The sequence below is a fragment of the Schistosoma haematobium genome, chromosome 7 (genome assembly GCF_000699445.3).
Source record: "Schistosoma haematobium chromosome 7, whole genome shotgun sequence".
NCBI lineage: Eukaryota > Metazoa > Platyhelminthes > Trematoda > Strigeidida > Schistosomatidae > Schistosoma > Schistosoma haematobium.
Window position 1 is genome coordinate 31,117 of NC_067202.1, and position 23,714 is coordinate 54,830.

A 23,714-nucleotide genomic window follows, 5' to 3' on the forward strand; every position below is an offset into this window, starting at 1 on the left:
TTATTGACTATTGAACTTACAAGTTACAGTTTTCTTAAAATACATCTAAACAAATAATACTGTTTTCAGTAAAATCTCCAGAAGGCTTTACGTCTGTTTAAATTTATATCTTCGACCATAGAAGTAAAATATAAAACGCCTTCGATGCTTATTTTAATGACTAATGTGTGTACTAGACTTCTCATTCGAATCAGCCTATTTAATGTTTCGGGGTATAGATAACAAACCCTAACTCTATACAATCAAAGAAGAACCTATGACTTATGAACTATGTTTAAATCTTAGGGTTATGTTGTTTTCGATTCGTGGTTAGTTTAGTTAACATCTTGTTTCAATGCTTTAAAAGAATTAACTGATAGCTTCTTGTTGTAGGTAGAACGAAAACAATCACAGTGGCTTGTCTAATGTTTTCAGTTTTTTACGAATAAAGTCTGTTCATGACAGAAAGTATGAACATTCGAGCTAATAGCTCTAGTCCTTGTGTTCAAAATCAGTTTACAATATCTCAGTGACTTTCTGGGCTGGAGAAAGCCCAATTTTTTCCACTATTTATTCATTCCTTTTATTTACAAAAGGTATACTTAGATCAACTATTGAAACACTTTGTATTATACTTTTATTTAATTACTTTACCTGTCAATATATTATTTACTTGTGTTTTTTGCCTTAGTATGCTTGGGTATACAATCTGTTTTAATGTTATTATTTACTCACAAATTCCGTTTCTGGTCTAATATTATTGAACTACACATATAAATATTATTATGTTATTGCCGTATATATGTATAAACTCCTCCTGGAGTCCCTCCGGAGGCTACCGTCGGTCCCAAGCCCGGATAAAGGAGGAGGATTGGGCATGGGGTTAGCGATCCCATCCCGTAGAAAACTAACTCGCTGAAAATCGCTAACCAGAAAAAATTATTCAAAAATTTATATGTATGTATGTATTATTATATATACCAGTAGAACAAAGCCTGATGAAGATTTATTTAAACAATTTTGTTCACTTTCTATATGTTGTTGATATGTACACGATGGATATTCATCATATTACAAAAGCACATCATGAAAGCACCCGAAATATGATATTATAGTCAGTATTTTTTCGAATTCTCATTTGGAACAACATTTTTATTGTTTTCCTACTTTATGTGAGACTTCTGTTAATCATAGATGATGATGATTAAAACATTATCCACCATGATGAGAATCATGTTGCTGAGTGAATTTGTCAAATTAATATTATGAATATTCAATACAATTTAAACGGTAAAGAATAAATAATCATGAATGATAGACAGTAGATCTTTTAAGTGTCACCGTTTGATTGTTCATACTGATTAGAAATTTACAATCTTTATAACAACCCAATTTAATGACAAGGGATGCTACGCCTAACTCTCAGGGTCTGAAAAGTCAGAAACATGAAAATTTCGCAAATGCGATGAAAATAATCTTGGTAGTCCAGTAATAGTATTCCGAAACCAGACAATGTGTTTTAAGCGTTATTTAAGCACTAACGCTTCAGGCTGGACTATTTCGTTTACTACTCTACAAATGTGTTGTATGCAGTATAAGCTATATGGCTATGTAGAGCTGAAGGTCTGATATGAGGCTGGAGGTTCGCCATTGATATTGTGGACGGTTTGGCATTGCTTTGTCAAGTTTTGCTGACTGTTCACGCAAAAAATTGATTTGCTGGTTAACCGATTTCATTCATACTGGTGGTTGCTTTTCACTGTTCCCGAGGGCCATTGTCGTTGAGATATTGCAAGACATGTCACGATTGCTAACATTAACGAGTTTGACTGTCGTGTAAGCGGAATAGGTCAACTTTGGCCTGTTCGTGATGTGCATAACTGATCCACGCGATCATTGATCGTAATAACTATACATGTGACGTGAATGTGTATATGAATGGTGCGAATGGTCCACCAGAGTGCTCAGTACCTGTGTGGTTGCGCCTCAGGATTGAGCTGTAGTATTCAGATTTTAGCGTTAGAGCCTATACGGTGTCTGGTTCTCCTGTGAAGCGGGATTGAGCTGTACTGCTTGGGTTGTCACATGAAAGTCTGGATGGTGTCTGGTTCTCCTGAAAACCAATGTAAAATCACCCTGGCCCACAAGAGTATATTATATAACTATGAATGAATTGAATTACAGATATTTCAGTATGGTTCATCTAAAACTGAAGTGATTTCAGTGAGACTATAATTTATGGATGACCTTTGAGAGATGCCATGATGACCTTGATAGTGTGCATCTAATAATTAGGACTAAATGAGGGTTATAAACCTGTTTGAAGAATTAGAATTATGATTTACAGTTGATGATAAGACTAGGCATTAGATTTAGGGTTTTCATCGTGATCTAATGCCAAGATGCTATTTCGTCAAATGAATGAGTGAATTTCGCGCCAAAATCCACGACCTGTTATCTTATGCCTGATTGGTTAGTCCAGAAATTATAGTCTCGCCATAATTTCCACTGTAAATTGTTAGTTTTACAAAAAGCATCTATACAACTTGTTCGAATTATTTAAAATTCTTGTGTTGAAATCAAATAATATACTATCCAGCTCCCTGCGAGATTCGAACCCAGGACCTATCAGTCTCGCGCCAGTGTCTAACATAAACCAATCCACTAACACTAAGACCATTGGATGCCGGCTCAGCGGTCTAGTTGGTTGAGCGTCTGGCGCGAGACCGATAAGTCCTGGGATCGAATTTCGCGAGGAGCGGGATCGTGGATGCGCACTGCCACTGAGGAGTCCCATACTAGGACGAAACGGCCGTCCAGTGCTTCCAGGTTTCCAACGGTGGTCCAACATCGATTGATTCATGATCTCAATCAAAAAACTTATTAATCTCCACAACCTCTATACTGTGAAATAATATAATTTGATTTGTAAAAAGATACGTTTGTTTTTGTTATCCAAAGTTGATCATGACCAATTAATCCTTGCTTAAAATGTCATTTCTTCTTGAAACACTATCGGATTTTAACAAATAGAACATAGTAAAGTATGACCAAAATAGAAAAAAATAGAAAATCTCAACATTACATGTGATTCGATTTCTTGATTACAGTAGATTGTGGTGGATTCATATTCCATATATCCATTTCAATACGTTCTAATTCTTTTTGACATTGTTGGGTCCAGTTGAAAAAAGCATCTAAATTGGATATCCAACGATATAATGCAATAGAACGTTTTAATCTGATACGACGAAGATGAGTTTTATCTTTAAGTTGATACCAGACAGAGAGAAGAATATCACGTGGTTTTTTTAAACGTTTAATCCAATTACCAGAATAAAGAGGAAGAAGGTAATCCGCTGCTTTTTCTACCCAATTAATCTGTATCATTGAATAAAATGATGATAAGCAATGGATAGTTTTATTTTTTAACACTTCAAATGCTTAAACCGTCTTAAAATAAATTTAGATTCATGTTTTTACTTGAAATCTAGTTGTTTACTGTAATAATCCTTGTAATGAATTGAAATCTGTTCACTTAAATTTGACCACTGTTTGCTGTACATATGAAAATCCCATGATTCATAAACCTATTTACTTACTCACTATTTTGGACATAATGTCACTTTATCGACGATCAAAGAAATCAGGATGACCATCAGACAAATCAAGAGAGGGGAAGCAGGAGGATATGACAGTATACCAGCTAAAGCACTTAAGTCAGACACAAAAATAACTGTAAACATGCTTCACGTTCTATTCAGGAAGATTTGGGAGCAAGAAGAAGTGTCGCTGGCAGACTGGAAAAAAAGATATCTCATCAAGATGCCAAGGAGAGGAGATTTGAGCAAATGTGAGAACTATAGAGGAATCACAGTACTATCGGTACCAGGAAAGGTTTTCGACAAAGTGACGCTGGACAGGACGAAAAACTCAGTAGACGTCCAGCTTCGATCTCAACAAACCGGATTCCGCAAGGATCGGTTGTGCACGAAACAAATAGCGACAGTATGGATCATTATTGAGCAATCAATTTGATGGCATTAGCCACTATAAATCAAGTTCCTTGACAGTTGGGAAAGGATGGACTTATGTAACCTTTCTTGATACTATGGTGTACCTGAGAAGATCTTCATCATCATATGAAATTCACACGATGAACTACAGTGCAAAGTCGTGAATGCAGAAGAGCTGACAGACTCGATCGGTGTGAGGACCGGAGTCAGATAGGGTAGCTTACTCTTTCCCTTCTTCTTTCTTCCGTTGGTTGACTAGATTAGGAAGACCTCCACATCTGAGGTGAAGCACGGAATACAATGGATAGATTAGAAACAAATAGAAGATTTAGACTTCACAGATGATGTGACCCTTCGATCACATACACATGAACAAATGCAGGTGAAGAGAACTAGTGTTGCAGCCGCCGCTGCATCAGTAGGCCTCAACATAAGCAAGGCAAAAACCAAGATTCTCAAATTTAACACGGAGAACAACCAACCCAATCACATTCGATGGAGAAACTCTGGAAGAGGTGCAGACATTCACGTACCTGGCGGATCAGCATCATCAATGGACAAGGATGATCCAATGCAGACGTAAAGGCGAGGATTGGCAAATCAAGAGAAGCATTCCTACAATTGAAGAACATATGGGACTAAAAACAACTCTCAACCAATATCAAAGTTAGAGTTTTTATTACGAACGTCGAGACGGTCCTGCTGTACGGAGTTGAAACTTGAAGAACTACCACAACCACCATCAAAAATGTACAAGTGTTTTTAAACAATTGTCTGCTGAAGATACCCAGTGTTCGTTTGCCGAATACCATCAGAAACAGCCTACTGTGAGGGAGAACGAACCAGCTTCCAAATGAAGAGGAAATGAGGAAAAGACTTTAGAAGTGGGTAGGAATTCATCAAATTGCATCACGACGCAATCGCTAACTTGGAATCCTGATTAGAAATGGAAAAGAGGAATAACAAAAAAATGCATTGCGCCGAGTATTGGAAACAGACATGAAAAGGATGAATCGCAACTGGAAACAACTGAAAAAGATTGCCCAGAACAGAGTCGAGTGGAGATTGCAGATGAATGGCCTTCGCTCCTCCACAAGGAGTAACAGTCGTAATTAAGCAAGCATTTAGTATCTCTTTTTAAATTTACATTCTTGTTGATCAGTTAATTTTACAACCTATATGTTTTTCTTTTCACTTTCATCATATTGTTCGTACCGGTAGTTATGTTCTTTAACTCTCTTCTAGAAAACGTTTTTACACTGCTGCATTTCAATAATTATCAATGAAATACGAATCCTTTCGATCTTTAAAACTTACAAACCTCAGTAGCTGAGTGGATAATGCGATGGCGTTTGAAGCGAATGGTACTGAGTTCGAGTCCCAGAGTGAACATCAACTCTGAGATGCACGTATATCCAGCTGACGAGTCCCAAACAGGACGAAACGCGCGTCTTGGATTCGGATTCCACTGTTAGCCACTATTACAAACCTATCATTCAAGTAAGAGTATTTCAACTTAAAGTAAAATATTCTTCATATTTAGAATGACCATAGATATGATTACGATGTCATCGGAAATGGAACTTTCTCTTATTAACAGTTTTCATATCCTTGTTTCTTAATATGATAGATCATTTTTGTTGGTTAAGAAGTTTTGTTTCCGATCTGGATAAACTTGAAACTCAGGACATTCTTTACATTATCTGTGTCACAATCACTTCAAGTCCAATGAACTAACAGATGCAACTATTTAATTTGTGATACAAAATATTTATGAACGGTTGATTTAACAACTTACTAGTGGTTCAAGAGCTTGGACATCTTGTTCAAATGCAGATAACAATGAAAGTTGTTTACAAATGGCTTGTACGTCTTTACCAATGGATTGAGACAACTGATCGGATTTTTCTTGAACAAGTTTCAAAGTTTCCTGTGATTAGTAGAGAATGTGCCAATGGGTGAAAGACGATTACTTTCAAGTTGACAATTACAATACAATGTAGTGACTTAAAATTTCAATGACCGAACTCAGATTTTCTGTCATTTTCTTGGTCGTAGAATAAAATTAGAAGAGTGGATTACTTAATCAGATTTCGCTTGAGTCCCATACTACGACAAAACGGTCGTCCAGTGCTTCCACATTTTTTCCATGGTAGTCTAGCTTCAATTGACTCATGAATTCATTTAGCAAATCACTCTAAAAGTCTTAAAAATGTATTCTTTGTTTTTAGTTGAACATTATTCATCGAGAGTTAGTATGCAACATGATGTTTACAGAATCACCAGCAAACCATACCACCAATCTCATCGAAACGACTCATTACATGCAGAGGAAACAATTTCCATAATGTCAAAAACAAATTTTATCATCAAATTAAGAAAAATGTAGGAAAAAGGATTTACGATATATCTGCTGATAACTTATGATAACTCAACAGTGAAATAATCTCCCTGTAAGTAATACCCCCTGATAATCTTAATACAGTTCCTGCCATCCTAAAATAATCCATCATGATCAACAAAGAGAATGACGGTTTTTACAAGACAAAAATATATTTAAATGTCATTCTTAACGTGATGGCAAATTGTGGAGAATAATATCGATACATGATGTATTATTTCATCACTGACTCTGTTTCCTATATTTTTCAAAGTTCATGTGACACCTTTACGTGTATGAAGAAAGTGTATCAGTGCAAAATGAATAAGAACAAAAAACTTACAGAGCAACGAATTATAAAAATAAATCGATGAGCAGCTGAAATTAATAATTTTACTCGTGAACAAATTAATTCACGTAGATCAGCCCATGTTTCTGAAATAATATCTTGCCAAAATGCAATACGTGGAGAATCTGAATGTTTTGTACGTATTAAACAACGACACATATTCATAACTCTTGCTGTACGTTCAGAAGCTAAACCAGATGTATGTACAAATTGATCAGTTATGTTTATGGTATATACTGTTGAAATAGGATCAAATGAATGTAGTTCAACTTCTACAAATGATGTAAAAGATTCACCTAGAAGATTTTCACCAAAATGTATGAATCGATTGATAATACATACACATTCATTCAAACTTCGACCGGTATATGTTGAAGAAGCTATAGTGATTTGTTGATTTAACCAATTCTGAAGTAAAAAAAATCAGATGAAATTTGTAGAATATGTAGATACTTATGAGAAATCTATATGAGCAAATTTAACTATTAAACACTTTTATGAACACAAACATGTTGACAAAATGAACTTTTTGTTACAGATATCATTGTATGTTGTAAGTGAACTAAATGTTATTATGAAGCATTTATACAAAACACTTTATATTCAAACCTTGAAAATGACTTTCTCAAATGAGTCGATTGAAATACGTTCAATAATGACGTTAATAATTGTAGGCAGATATACCGTATAAATGCGTAAACGCATTTGTCATGATACATAGACGAATGCTGATTATATATATAAATTTATACTGATTGTTAAGGGTTAAAAACTGAACTATTCACCTTTCATATAGGCTCATTTGAGTGCACAACTATTTTGAACTGGTATACCCTTGTAAGTAAGGCTTCTACAACAATGAAGCTAACGGATATGTTTATTATATTAAAAAAGTCAAATAAGAGATTTGTCGTTATCTTCAATTCAGTAAAGGTTCATCTAATAAAAACGAATTAAATAATGTTTGAAATCATAATCAGTAAAAAACGTTAAGGAGAACAAACTACTTAAAATTTAAATCAGTAGGTCTATCGACCAAATTGTTTAAACTTCAGTATCGTCAGCTAACTAAAATCATCTGTTGTATGTTAATAACTGAATTCGGATATAATGTCGTTCAAAATTTCATTTGAAGTATTGATCATCGTGGATCGGGTAATTTATTTTATTTATTTGAACGCATAAATATTGGTACAAGAGGGCATCGAATATATATGCGCCACACAAATCAAATGAGAATTTAAAGAGAAGGAAAAAAAAGAGAACAATAACGGCCAGATTAGTGTGGGGTAGTGTAATAGTGATAATAATGGGGGAAACGAAAAGGTACAATCAGAAAGAATCTTTTTAGTTAAGGAAGATATAACCACTTTTTATGAAGAAAGTAAAAGAAGGTTACAGCAGGATTGCAACTGGCTTCTATTCTCAGCCATATCTCATAACGTCTCTAGCCACTGTGTAGCACCATCTCTCGGACCCCAACCAGGGAGTCATGAAGGACCGACAGAAGCCAGTGCTTTGCAGCTTTCTTTCATACCACGACACCATGTCATGCACTGACCACCTCTCCGCTTCTTCCAACCAGTCCCAGAGTCGGCAAGTAATGCACGACGTGGAACTCTCTGGGACGACATTCGGAGAACATGTCCAAGCCACCGAAGTCGGTGTTTCAAGTTGGTGACACCAATTGCATTGTTGCTGTACGCCCGAACACACGATGCCGAACCCATGAATTACTGACATGGTGTTGCCACTGGATGTCAGCAATCCTTCGGAGACAACGATGGTCGAACACAGAGAGTCGTCTAACGTCCTCAACTCGGAGAGGCCAGGTTTCACAAGCATAGGGCAAAACTGCTCTCACTGACGCGTTGTAGATCCAACCTTTTTCAGCCAGAGTGACATCACAAAGGCGCCAAAGATGGCCCAGATTGGCATAAGCCGCTCTGTCTTTCACCATACGTGCATTGATCTCATCACTCACACCACCACCAGCACTTATGCAGCTACCTAGATACACGAATTTCTCGACTACTTCTATCTGCTCACCGTCCAGGGTGAGTACAGGATTAGAATCCTGCCAGTCTTGTAGAATTACTTTGCACTTCGAAGGTGCAAAGCACATACCATACCTACGGACATTGATTGCCAACTAATTAAATGAGGACTGTATGGCTTTGGCATTATCGCACAATAAGTAAATCAAGTTTATATCTTTTTATTTGACTTTTGCCAATATTTCAGAGTGAAATTACTTTAAATTTTACCGATGACTACATTTTAATTTGAAAACTTTTGATTCCTAGTAGAAGCATAATTTTATGTACTAGGTCATTCCAACTTTTGAACTTTATGTTGTGAAGTTGTGGGGACAAACCCTTCTTACATTTGAAAGCTTGATTGTGCAATAAATTTTTATTATACTTTGAAATGTATCGAGTGACTAGTGTTCTTCGATTTTTGGCTAAAGTATGACTGGTGAATTAGGCAGATCTTCGTGAAATCTGATCATTTTGAAGTAATTATGAAGAATGGCAGGTAGTACGTCAGACACGGTTCTACCTATGAGATATCAATTTTATGTTAAAACGTATTGTTTGATCGTGTATGTTTACCTTAACACTTTTTTGTTTAGATATCATTTTTCATCCTATTTTTAATCAATGTAAAGTGTTTCTATCCACTTGTTGTAAACATAAACGTCATCTTCACTAAAGATCTATGTCTCCATATTCATCACAGTTGAGCAATATGATTTCGAATAATATAATTCATTAGTGTACATCAATCATTTGGAGTTCCTGTAGTCTTAGCTGTCTAGTTCATTAATAGTGATTACTTTGGTGTATATATATACACTCTTTTTCATAATCAATCAAGATCATTTATAAAGTCAATAAGTTTTTGAAACAATGTAATCTAGTTGCAGATTTGTATTGATTGTCGATACTCTAATTCTAATAATCCTAATGATAATAATATTGGTTAAGTAAAACATAGTACAACATAGAAATACAAAGTAGTTCATCTTAAGCATCACTATTTGGTGTTTTATCAATATAGTTAAATATAGTTTAATCAAGACTCATGTATTAAAGTTAGTCTAACAAGAATGACTACACATAATAAAGATAACTCAACTTCAGTTTGGATATATTTTGTATGAGATCTCATTCAAAACGCTCGATGTTGGAAACATATATTACTAAGGTAGCTGAACTTACTTTCAATTCTGAAACTTCTTCATAAACAATGCTTAAAGATAGAATTTCTTCTAAACGTTGACGTTTCTGTACGCAAACATCTAACAGACTTGCATATTGACGGTCCATAATTCGTTGAATAGACTGTATAACTTGGATACGTTTACGTAGTTGTTTAATTTGACTACGAAGTTTACGACGATTTATTAAATTTTCAAATGAACTTTGTTTTACTTTATTCATATTTTCATCATGTAGAATAGACTGTGACAATTGACTTTGAGCAGTCCACTTCTCAGCTTGCATTTCAGACAATCGCTCAACAACTTTTTGTAGATTTTCATTTGTTTTAATTAAATCTAGTTGATTTTTGTATTTTTCTTTACGTTCCAAAAACTCATTGATTAGTTTCAATGATTTCTGATCTTTTATTCCCAAGAAATAAAACACAAGCAATCAGAAAATATCATACTATATTATTATCATTATTTGAACACATAAATATTGGTACAAGAGGTCACCAAATATATATGCGCCACACCATATTTGTGTGTGTGGGATGTGATACTGCCCGGGTGCCAAGACCGAAGCAGGGGGGGGCCACTCCCCAAGCCTTTGACCTAAAAGTCTGATTCACAAGGCAGTGGAGCATTGTGAGGAGATGCAGTACCATGGTAGCCATTTGTTCCTTCAGGATCCTGGAGCCCATGTGCACCATTAGTTTGGAATCCGGTTAAAGCACCGGACATTCGCATTTCGTTCTCTCATTTTCGTAAACAACACTGTGGCCACGAGAAGTCAGTGAGTAGGACTTGCTTGGCAGAGGCTGTATATGCGTGGCCATGTGAGAGTATTTCTAGAGGAAGGGCGGGCCCAACCCACTCTCGGCCGTACCAGGGCATTCGGGAGCTATCGGAAAATATCATACACCACAACATGAAGTAAATATACGTCCTGTTTAGTTGTAATTCTAACACATATTCAAAAAAAAAACAATGAAGACTTGGTGGAATCTTCATTTTCAATGACTACAACATTAGTTTCTATATTATTCAATCTTGAAATATTCTATTACAATATCCACTACATCAGGGTATGTATCAATTCATCAACAATGCAATACTCATTGCTAAATAACAAAAAACAAGAACTTAATATCTAATTACCTCATTTGAAGCATGCGTTGATAAGTTTGATGAACTTCCGAAACGTTTCTATTTGCTTTACTAAAATTCTTATTTGAAATGAATTGAAAAGCTTGAAGTAATAATCTTTTGATGGAAGTTGATAGTTTGAAATCAGACACATCAAGAGTATGTATGATCTTTAATTCACTGATGTGTAACAGGATGTATCTCTTTTTTTCAGAAACGTTTCTTCTAAAAGTAAGTTGATGTAGGAATAGCTATCTTATATCATTCACTTGGTATTGTTTTACTTGAATCTTCCCATTGATGTTTTTGGACTGAAATTGATCAGTCTCTTATTGGCATGTGTGCATATTGTGCGTATTGCTTCTATATTGCCTTAATTTACAAGCATTATAAGCAAAGATGGATAGTGGCTAGCGGTGGATGCAGGTACATCCAACTGACGAGTCCTAAACAGGACGAAACGCGCGTCCTGGATTCCACTGCTAGCCACTATCCATCTTTGCTTATATCTTGTATCATGTTAGATATAAAAACTTTAAAAAACGTTAAGTTTTGTATTTGTCTGAGACAAGAATTGTTTTGTATTATTATTACTGAAACATGTTTCACCTAAAACGACTTATTTTATTGTTCATAAGTGTTAAATTGAAATTATTTCATTATGGATTACAGCAGAAATCAAATACTAATTTGAGGTCTATTATAATTTTTTATGAAGAACATACGGAACTCAAAACAACTGCCTGTCAACCAATATCAAAGTCACAATCTTCAATACGAACGTCGAGACAGTCCTACTGTACGAAGCTGAAACTTACAGAACTACATCAATCATCATAATCATCATCAAAAAGCTACAAGTATTTATAAACAATTGTCTAAGCAAGTTAATAAATGTCCTTTGATCAGATACCATCGGCAACAGCCTACTGTAGAAGAGAACAAACCAACTTGCAGGTGAAGAGGAAATTAGAAAAACACTCTGGAATTGGATAGCAGACATATTAAGGAAATTATCAAACTGCATCACGAGACAATCGCTAACTTGGAATTGTGAAGAGATAAAGAAGAGAGGAAGGCTAAACAACACATTACGTTGGGAAATGGAAGGAAATATGAAAAGGATGAGTAGCAACCGGAAACAAATAGAATGGATTGACCAGAACATGTTTGGATGAAGATTGCTGGTGGGCGGCTTATACTCCACCACGAGGAGTAACAGGCGTAAGTAAGTAACTTACTTCTAAACATATGTATATACCCATTTAAATACATAATATTGGATAAATTTATTTACTTTTTAATGTTGAATCATTAAGGATATTAGGAAACAACACAAAATCAGACGAAAACAACAAGCCTCTAATGTAATAACACGACTTATTTGAATTAGACAGATATAATATGTTTACTAAAATGTGACTTTTTAAAAGATTGAATGATGCATTTCCATACTCAGTTCTTTTGAAACTAGAACTTATCATAAAAATTGATGAAGAACTTCATCAAAAGTAAAATACGGTTTTATGCACATCATACAAAATAGACAAATAAACTGAGTAGATAAATACGGAACAACACTAAAACAAAAAATAACTCAAATCTCAATTCCCATGTGTCCAGTAAAATGTAATTAATAATTTAGACAAAATGTAATATATCAACTTCACAGCGATTCCAAACACGAATAAAAGGAATCAATAATCATAGTCCAGTAATATTCTTGAATTGAATAAAGAAAAATTACTGATGACTACAAGTAGACATGCGTTTTCAATACTGATAAGTAAACGGTAATTTTCAATAATTGAACAGAAGTCAGTTAGTCTCAGTTCCTAGTATAAATCATTACTTTCTTACTCCTGTTACTCTTCGTGGAGGAGTATAGGCCGCCCATCAGCACAAGTCAAAATAAATTCGTTTATTCCATTGATTATTTTTAACTGATTCAAGCCTAATACACTATTGAATTTGAAACGAATGTTACAAAACATATACGTTGCTTTCAATTAACTAACTAACTAACAAGAAAGTATTGACTAAGTGAGGATAACATGAGATGGTGGAGAAGATTTGTAGTTCAGGTGGATGATTTTGGTGATCGCACGCGACCAAACCATCCAGCTCAAAGAACAAAACTCCACCAAAAAGAGGATTCCATGAATATTGCGATGTAATCGTTAACATTAGCGTAGTTTTCATCGAACAACTGTGGTTGCTCTACTTGATTTTCTCTGTAATTCAATTTGTGATAGGTTATAAATATTTTTGATGAGGAAATATACATTTAGCCAACGGATAGTTAATAAAAGTTTCTCAAAACAAATTTAGATCATTCAATGAACATTTGAAAAAAATAGTGATGTCCTAGATGTTTGATCAATTGACTGTGTCTACCCTACTGTTTTAATGATACAATATTCATGATCATAAAATAATAAACTTCCAATGTCTCAATGAGTAAAACAAAAGAAATTGAATTGCTGATATAATTTGACTTTGTGTAAGCTACTTCTCTAAAGAATAAATGAATAAACAATTCGAAATGTCACTTGAGGCCAGATCACCATGGAAAACCTGGAAGACAATGGTATACGGTAGCGCAACTTCATGGATTGGTTGAAGTTATACATTAATACTATTGGATGCCGGTTCAGTGGAGGAGTCCCATACTAAGACGAAACGGCCGTCCAGTGCTTCCAGGTTTTCCATGGTGGTCTAGCTTCAATTGACTCATGATTTCAACTTGTGAAATTTCTAAAAATCTCCACAAAACCCATTCTGATAATAATAATAATAATGTCAACACAATTCGAAACCTAATCACTTTGAATAATAAGTCAATATTACCAGGGTAGGTTTAAGGTAAGAACAAACTGTTTTTGAATACACAAAGGGGGTTTGAATTTTCGTATGGCTAAGGCTTCAATAAACTTTAGTATACACCCTTTTACCCTTGTACAACACCACAAAAGCTGAGTTTAGATCAATCTTATGACCTGTCTCAATTATATGTATAGCAATAGAGGATGATAGATGTTTATCCTCTGCTCTTATTGGGTCACTTGATTGTATTTGTTTCTGCAGCCATTTGGGTACATGTTCACTGACCCTAATCTAATGTTGAGATCACGATTGTTCCTCCCTATGTATGTGTGACCAAACACACATTTAAATTGGCAAACACAGTGGGATGTGACACAATCGTTTTCATGTCTTTTAGGTTTTGAATGAAGCATAATAATAATATTATTATTATTTTAATTATGAACAACAACAACAACAACCACAAAAAACCCCCAACAACTTGAAATCTACTTCAATATATATATATATTGAAACAAATTTTATTTGATAATGTTGTTGCCTAGTTGCCTAGTTAAATGAAATCAACAGTCTTTTACTTTTTTGTTCAATGTTAAATCATAAGTAAAACAAATTATACATGGTAGTTTTGACAGTCCACTTATAAAACTAATCACTTTTTCATGGTTGAATGCTAAATAGACGTCAAAAAGTCGTAATATATAGATTATCTAAAATCTAGAGAGAGAATAATTCTAATTCTAATAAATGAAATTCACTTAGTTCATTATTAGTTTAGTTTTAATATCTGACTCCAATTGGATTGCATACTGATTGTCATTGAAATACACATGTCGACTATCCTCGTACATAATCCTTCAGTTAAATCGCATTGGTGGTGAATAACAGATACGGGAATGGGACAGGAAATGAGAAGGATGAGGCGAATAAAAGAGAGTGAAGCGAAATGACACGTGGTGGAGGTTTGTGAGCCAACTTCATTTCATCAAGTGGTAATCAATATTTATAGTCACACAAAACTAAGTTACAAACATGTAAATGAATAGGATAAAAAGTGCACATATATATACGCTCACATAACAAAAGTCAAGATTGATAAGCGAATAATTAACAAGATCAAAATGTGTGATTCTCATGAAGAACGGATAAACTGGCCTGTCCAGAAGCTAGAATAAGGTATATGGGCTGAACATAGCAACCGACACTACAATATAATCACTTGTTGAATGCTTTTTTTTACCGATTACTATTTGATCGTAAACAACAGCAACGATAACAACAACAACAACAGCATATCAAATATTCAATAGATTTTTTGACAGTTAAAACGAAATACACATATGAATAAGTAGGTTTCCTACAACTAACTTCTTCGAAGAAACCATATTTATCCAAAATCAGAAGTAACACTAATGTTTGACTCGGTAGTCTTTACTCAGCTTCGTTGGGGAAATGATCAGAAATCAAAAATCATCTAACATACTATAGGTTTCATTCATAAAACAACCGCATACTCAAACTTTTTCCAATCATGTTATGTTGTTGAATTTGGAATTTATTCATGTGAATACAAGTGATGAAATGTAATGAAACTGTAGTAACTGAATAAATTTGTGAGGATCTGATGTGTCACAATCATTGATCGCGTAGTCTGGCATAAAATTAGCATGTAAAAATTAACTTAAAAAGTTTGAACTATAAGAGCAATTTATAGCGGTCGTTTGGTAATGCTAATTATCGATAATAAAAAAACGTGAACTATTGTATCTCAGCTCAGTGATTTACAGATTACTAATTTGCCGTGAAGAATTGGTACCATAGATTTGATTTTTATTTGGATGGTAGTTACACAATACTGAGGAATTCCGTATTCACATAAAATGCTTAACAAGTATTACTTGATTTTCAAAGATTGTCTACCTAAAGTTTTCCCATAATAATAACTAACTTAATAAAATGGTTTTTTCCGGGTGTACTATTTATTATTGTAAGCCGTTCATGATAGTAGTAGAACTACCCATTAACAGGATATGGCTTTTTATTGGAAAACTGTTATTGCTTTCACTTATATTTACATGATATTGGATGTTGGATAGCAGTACTTATCCACAATATGATGTGAATGTTGTTGACAGATTTCACTTTTATTTTAATTGAAACCTTCAGAGTATAGTCAAAACATTAAATTTGATAACAATAAACTAACAGAATAGAGTTTCATGATTAGTCAACTATTGGCAATATTCAAGGAAATCAAATGAATAAGTGTAAATGTAGGGATGGTATTAAGCAAAATAGAAAAACTTCTTTTTATAGATTAAGAAGGACAATTAATAGATAACAGATCACTGGAAATAGTAATGTTGGATTGAATGAATATACTAATACAAAGAGCTGCAAATGATATGTCAGTAACATACTACTTATCTTACTAAGATCTGATAATTTAGTGAAAATACAATCCTGTATAATGTCAGGTTAATCAAACCTTTGACACTATTTCACCAATATAATTCCGTTATCGCTACTGAATAAACAACTAGGTATTATTTACAAGTACTGGTTAAAGATATTTCCGGCTCGATTAGCATGTTAGAGTCCACTCTGATTTTGATTATGAATGATCCCATTTATTTTGATATATATTTTAGACCAAAAATTGTTAGATAATCAGATGACTTCAGTGTCGAGATATCAAAAAGCCTAATGTATAAAAAGTAAGCTTCGAGTGAAGTATGGCTTAATTATTGAATTTGTTTAAGAGATAAGTCAAACAGAAGACCAAAAATATACCCATGTAATCACAATTGATTGATCACTGGGTGGTGATCAATGTCATGCATGTCCAGTCCTTATTAGTACACATCGAATGCTATCGATCATGATGCAATGTGGCTACCAGTCTAGGTGACTCGATACTGCGGGCACTATATATTGAGATTTTAGATGGTGGTTGGGGGTAGTCGACAGGAAACCCTGGACACGGGTTTCGTGCTACTTGGCACTCGTCAGCAAGGTGTACCTGTAATCTTGAGGGAACTGGTGCTCCCTGGCAGATTTGATCCCGTGTCACCCAGTTTCACAGTCAGAGACGTTACCACTGAGCTATCTGGGCCGCGACCAGGTACACTTTGCTTTATTATTGATAATTATACTGCTTATGAAATGTGTACACACAGCACTCATAATTGAAAACTTTAAAACTAACTGATTTACATAAAATAATGATCGAAAAAATCGTAAAACTTACTGAAATCACAAACACAATTTGCTAACAGCGTATTTACACGAAATTCAATATGAGCATGTTTTTTAAGTTCCGTTTTAGCTGTAATTATATCACGACTAGCTCTTGATTCTAAAAGTAACATATCTTCACACTCTTGTAACCAACTGCGTAATTCTGCAAATTCACCAAGATGTGTAAAACATTGAAAGCCTATATTTAATCGTTCAGTACGTTTAGACATTCGATCAATCAGATTTTTTAAATCATAACGTAATTCTATCACTAATGTATGCAAATCGATTAGAATTTTCTTAGGGATTTTATATTTTACACCTATATCAGTTGATAATTCAATTTGTATCATAGAATGATTGTCTGTTTGAATAGTCATTGTTTTCTCAGACGATCTAATCTTCGATTGTTGAATTGTTTTACAATCGTCATCTATAACTATTTCAAATGTTGACTGAAATTTCGTTATAATATTATCTGCATCCTAGAAACGTAAAAAAAAGAAAACAAATATCAGATACTATACAATGAGTTATCGTGATAGAAAACTGAAATAAACTCCCACCACCACCCTCTAAATATTTATGTGAACAAATCGCAGTAACTGGGCTTGTTTTTTCCCGTTACTCCAAATTAATGTCAAATAGTGATTAATGGATATAAGAACGCATGATTTCTTCTCTTTTTTTCTGATTATCATTTAGGTTAGATATAAAAGTGCCCTGTGATAACCAATTGGATGGAATAAACTTTCTATTACTGCCTCTAAAGAATAGAGTAGTTTATTTCATCCTAAAAAAAATCTTTCTACATTATAATCGCAAAATATTTAAAACTAGATAGTCATTTAGATGAGCAAAAAATAGGTTTTCAGGTCAGAAAACATTTATAACTCGACAAGGAATAAAATCTAGGAGAATAGTGTCTCTTGACTACTGAGTTAGAAGTTGGTTGTCTCTACTTTCATTTCTGATAACGCACGTAATATTCAAAGTGAATAAACCAACGATAGATCCCCAAAACTCATATTTTGTAATCTCATCTTATCGATTAAATATTTGGATGGCAGTCAATTGATGAACTTATTGACTAATGCTTAAAAAGATTTCCATGTCAATATCGATCATAAATATTTGTATGAATACGCTTGATTTGTGTGCCTGATTGACTTGACTTGACCTGACCTGGTTTCTGCTGGTTGCCTGTAGAATACACTTTCTACGCCTTGCCAAGACTTCTTGATCGCGTTAGCTGAGTCAGGGACAACGGACCAGAATAGTCTATCGAGATTTTGAATCCTTTGATTTGATCGATAAGTTACTACCCTCTAATCGGCGTCCCTTTGAGTTATAACATTGTAATATCTCAATGAGTAGAAAAACTAAATTTTCTGACGTTTCATGACTCAGAGTAAGTCACTTATTCAGAAAATCAGAGAGTCACGAAAAATCGAAAAACTTACTTTCTCTACTCATTGAGATATTACAAATATATATTAATTTATTTATAACAATCAACCTAATGTTCATTTTATTTGAAACTATCAAGTCAAATCTTGGTAATGATGTGATGCGTGCTACTTATATTGATGTAGGTAGTATATGACGCGAGTTAAAAGCGCAATGTCTGGCAGCAGAAGATGGGGGAAGATCAAGAAAGGAAAAGCGGGAACACAATGCAATTTGTAAGAGAACGCATGAACAATGAAATGTGAGACAATAGATTGATGTTTGCAACGGGGACAGCTCAGGTTGATATGATGGATTGATATTTTGTAAATTAACGATTTACTATATGGTTTTTCTATTTTACCAAGTAACTCTGTAGTTTTGTGCTAAAAACATTCGATTGTCTCCACCCACGTTCTGTTCACTACAATGATACCTATAGATCTAAATAACACGATTCCTACCATTTTCTGATACATTAGCAATAGATCATTGACTGATTGGATACTCAGTTGCTTTTAACCACATCCAACGAGTTTCAGTGGAGAAGAAACAGATATATAGTTCATTATGTTCTCAGTTGGTATTATTTACAAAAACCATTGGTAAAGAATATGCAATGTAAGTCGTGTCAAATATAATAATCTCATGCCAAATAGCATGAATACTCATAGTTTAGAAATTTACCCACTTGTATCGTGATTTCCATTCTATTTGTCCTATTAGCTACTTCTTTTATGAGTAATTGATGTTGCCTGATTAGCTGATTTACAGCAAATAAGGAACGACCAATATAAGTGTTATCGGCTAAAAGAAGTTTTTCATGAGTCCAAATCCTTTCATTTTCTAAATCTCTGAAAAAAAAATTCAATAATCATATTCAGGCTATTTAAAGCTGAAGTACACTTTTTCGTAAGGTAAATTATTGGAAAAGTGATCATACATCATTTATTTATACACTAAGCATCGATAGAACAAATCAAGTTATGAAGACTACACAAATGAAACGATCTAACTTTAGTTAAACCATCCATGAAAACTGAGTTATATGGAATAACTTTATGTTATTCCTCATTGTTAAATATATTTAAGCTTGTTAGAGTTGTAACACATAAGGGACGCTAAAATGTGGATTCCTCCAACTTGAACCGAAATGACCTTATATTCTTTTGAGTTTCCATCGTCAAAAGAAGATCGACTGTTTCACCTTAAATTAATCACACGCAATATTATTTAAAATGATATCTTTTTAGAATACTAATAAAACATAATTCTGTGTCATTCTATTCATAGTATGCATCTTAAAGAGTGAACTATTCTTTTCCACTAAGAACATCTTGGAATGCAGTTTTGCGGTTTTACATAATTATGGCACATAAGTGATCTTGATAACCTTTCATTAGGGTCTCTATTTAATTTTGGTAAAAAAATTGGCGCAAGACTGATAGATCCTGAGTTCAAATCTCGTGAGGTGCGGGACCGTGGATGTGCACTGCCACTGAGAAGTCCCATACTAGGACGAAACGACCGTCCAATGCTTCCATGTTTTCCATGGTGGTCTAACTTCAATGGACTCATGATTTCGATCTGTGAAATTTCTAAAAATCTCCACAAACCCCTTCTGATAAAAAAATTGTATCTAATGGGTTGCTAATCCATTGGGGTCTCCCCGCATGGGTTCGAATCCCATCCCCGTCGCCACTGATAAGTCGTGTAGGTTGAACGCTATATACGATTCCTAAGCTATTCCAGTAACCCGCAGTCTAGAACTACACGGCGACTTTAACTCCAGAGAGAAGACACAAGTATGAGAGAAAACACTTTATTCCAAGGTTCATTCTTGTACAGAAAATCAAGGGTATTTATAGATGTTGGCGTCTGTTAAATCAACATCGTATTTCAGCCAATCCGTTAACGTTATATTATGCTACCGACCAAAGATAGCACGCCACACTGGAATTCTCGAACGTTCTATCATACTCTGATTGGCTAGGACTCTTTGGCTCCTTTTGGGCCTCTGGAGGCTCCGTTGAAGTTCTCCGGAAGCCGACCCAACAATAATTTTTAAAAAAAAGAAATTCATTTACATATTACACATGTCAGATTTTGTTGCCAATTGGCAACTATTTACAATCTAATAACCTTCACTCTGTGGATGGCAGATTCTTAAAACTTTATATTTCGTTTGTATTACTTCAGAATATCTCAGCATAATTGCGTGCATAAAGATAATAATAAATATGTATATTTGTTTACGCTCTGATAATTTAATTGAACAGGACTGCTTATTAAAATGAATGTAACTGGTCTCGCACGTAATAAATAAAACTCAATTTTAATGAAGTCATGTTTATTTAATTAGGTCAATAGAATCCTCTTATCGATTTGGTCCGGATATCACGCTAGTTTAAAAGCTTTGTGACAACGGTCAAGAAAATTATGATTCATCAATGAATGATATCGAAACATTTCCACTATAGTACTAACTAGCTATATAAAATGATTCAGTGATTTATAAATTTAATAGTTATGAATCGATGAAAGCTAGACCATCATGAAAAACCTGAAAGCACTGGACGGTTGTTTCATTCCACTAGTTTGCATTCACGATCCCGCTTACGAGATTTGAACCCAGCACTAACCAGTTTTGTGCGCGAACGCTTAACCTCTATACCACATAGTCAGCATCCAATAGTATCAATGTCTAACTTCAACCAATCTACGGAATTGAGCCACTATCTACCATCGTTTTTAGTGAGTTACTATCTCACAACAGGTTTTTCATGGTGACCTAGGTTTAATTGACTCATAAATTCAACTATTAAATCACCATAATATCCACAAAACGTCTTTCTGATCATTTATAAATTGTTTGATGATGATGATTACGAGAGCAATGATAACGATAGCGAAACTTACCTATAAAGTTGATAAATGTGTTTTTGTGCTTTCAGTTCTTTAGTATGTTCATAAACAAATATTTGAATTTTCCAAAATTTCTTGATTAAACTCTGCATTTTTAACTTTACTTCAGTATTCTGATTTTGGTTATCAAGATTTGATAGGATCTTGGAATGTTCCTGGAAGTAATGCAAATTGGGTAAATCATTAAACTAAGATTATTTAAAATTAGTTTAATAGAGAATGATTGATTTAGTTCTTATCTGGATTGACGCATTTACCTCTCAAAGTACCTAGTAGAAAGTTCAGACTGATGAACTTAATTTACATTAGAAGATAGAAACAGTTGTTTTTATCTTACAATCGTATGGCTGTATCAAGAAATGAATGAGATTAAATATGTGAACGATTGAAATTCAACTTAATAGTTTAGAGGTTAAGCAAGCTCATTGATAGACCTAAAGACATAATCATTGAAATGTATTTATTAGAAGTAATCCATACCCTCTTAGTTGCAGTTCAGCCTTATCGACCATCATTTCCGAATGAATTGAGGTATTATTCATTAAGTATTCATTTATGCAGTATTCAAAATAGAATTTCATGATAAAAAGCTAATTGAGAACTTTAATGACATTCAATTCTCCTAAACCAATAGTGACAGTTTTAATAACTGTGGTTATATTGTGGAGTGTGCTACTTATATAGATGTAAGTAGTATATTATGCGAGTCAAGAACGTAATGTCTGGCAGCAGAAGATGAGGGGAAGATCAAGAAAAGAAGAGCGAGAACACAATGAAATTTGTTAGAAAACGCATGAGCAATGGAATGGGAGACAATGAATTGGTGTTTGCAACAGAAACAGTTCAGTTTGATATGATGCATTAATATTTTGCAAATTGACGATTTACTATATGGTATTCAGATTTTATTGAAATAGTCTGTAATTTTAGTGTTAAACATATTTGATTGTCTCCATCCGTGGTTTTGTTCACTGCAATATTACTGATGCTGGTATTTTCTGCTTACAATTCTTTTCACATGTTACTTAACGAAACAGAAAAATGTAGACATTTGACTTTCTGTTCTGTCTTTGAGGCACTTATCACTATTTGTGATACCACATTTAGCTTTCCAATGAATACATATCATAAATTGAAGTGATTGGTGATTTGACTTGTACATTTGTTCCTTAGTAAAATTTTGATATAAGTAATATATGTATCAGTATTGTGCAAAACAGTGTCGTATATCAATTATTAGCATTTGAATGAAGCATTACAATACACAACAATGATGACATTTACTCACACAATATATGATACTTAAAAAATATATGAAGATATAGCGGAAGTATGAAATAGTTGCATGGCAACCAGCACATTAAAAAAAATTTGCAATACAAAACAGTACACATATGGATGAAAACTATTCAGATCAAGATATCCTTTCATTGTAAATTGGTATGGTTATTAATTTCATAAGGAGTGTAGAAACCATTAAGCAAGGAGTATTCGAGAATTACCATAATCTTAGTCATTACAATGCTAATAACAATCCTAGTCTGTTCATTCAAAGTGTGTAAAGAGTGGAAAAAGTGTAACAGAAGCGTAGGACAAATAATAACTGACTTTTCCCATAAATGTGATGTACATAAATGTCGATTTACTACATTTTCTTTTATGAAGCAAACTTCATATTCACTTATTTATTTATTTATTTATTTTAAAACATAGATATTGGTACAAGGAGGCACCAAATACATATGCGCCACACAAATCTCATTCGATATGTGTGAGGGCTGTGATACTGCCCGGGTGCGTAAACCGAAGCAGGTGGTTTACTTAGGGGGTCACTCCCCGATCCTTTGACCTGAAGGTCTGATCTACAAGGCAGTGTATCAACGTAAGGAGATGCAGTCCCATGGTAGCTGGTGACCAACAATTGGTTCATACGCCATTTGTTCCCTCAGGATACTGGAGCCTATATGCACCATTTATTTGTACCAGGATTTGACTGATGAAGGAATTGCGGTTATTTAGTATACCAGTAAACATGATCTATTAAAATGTGATGTGAATGTGAAAACTAATACAACAAATCAAAAGTGAATCATGAACATTCATTTAAGCAACTATTTATAAAATCAAAAATGTTTACAAGAAAACGTAGGATACTTTCAATACCATAAAAAGTGTTGAAAATAATGGCTTGAA

General features: G+C 34.1%; 1 protein-coding gene across 1 annotated transcript in view; it reads right to left on the bottom strand.

The window, feature by feature from the left end:
- The window catches only part of MS3_00011160 (uncharacterized protein), a gene marked incomplete at both ends in the record, with an annotated part of 76,496 nt that overhangs the window by 13,106 nt on the left and 39,676 nt on the right, over window positions 1-23,714 (bottom strand). Inside the window, 7 exons of the mRNA XM_051219572.1 lie at window positions 3,065-3,360; window positions 5,794-5,925; window positions 6,719-7,132; window positions 9,949-10,352; window positions 17,158-17,632; window positions 19,288-19,450; window positions 21,516-21,676. Of these exons, the coding sequence (XP_051064172.1) occupies window positions 3,065-3,360; window positions 5,794-5,925; window positions 6,719-7,132; window positions 9,949-10,352; window positions 17,158-17,632; window positions 19,288-19,450; window positions 21,516-21,676 (2,045 nt within the window). The remainder of the gene's footprint in view (window positions 1-3,064; window positions 3,361-5,793; window positions 5,926-6,718; window positions 7,133-9,948; window positions 10,353-17,157; window positions 17,633-19,287; window positions 19,451-21,515; window positions 21,677-23,714) is intronic.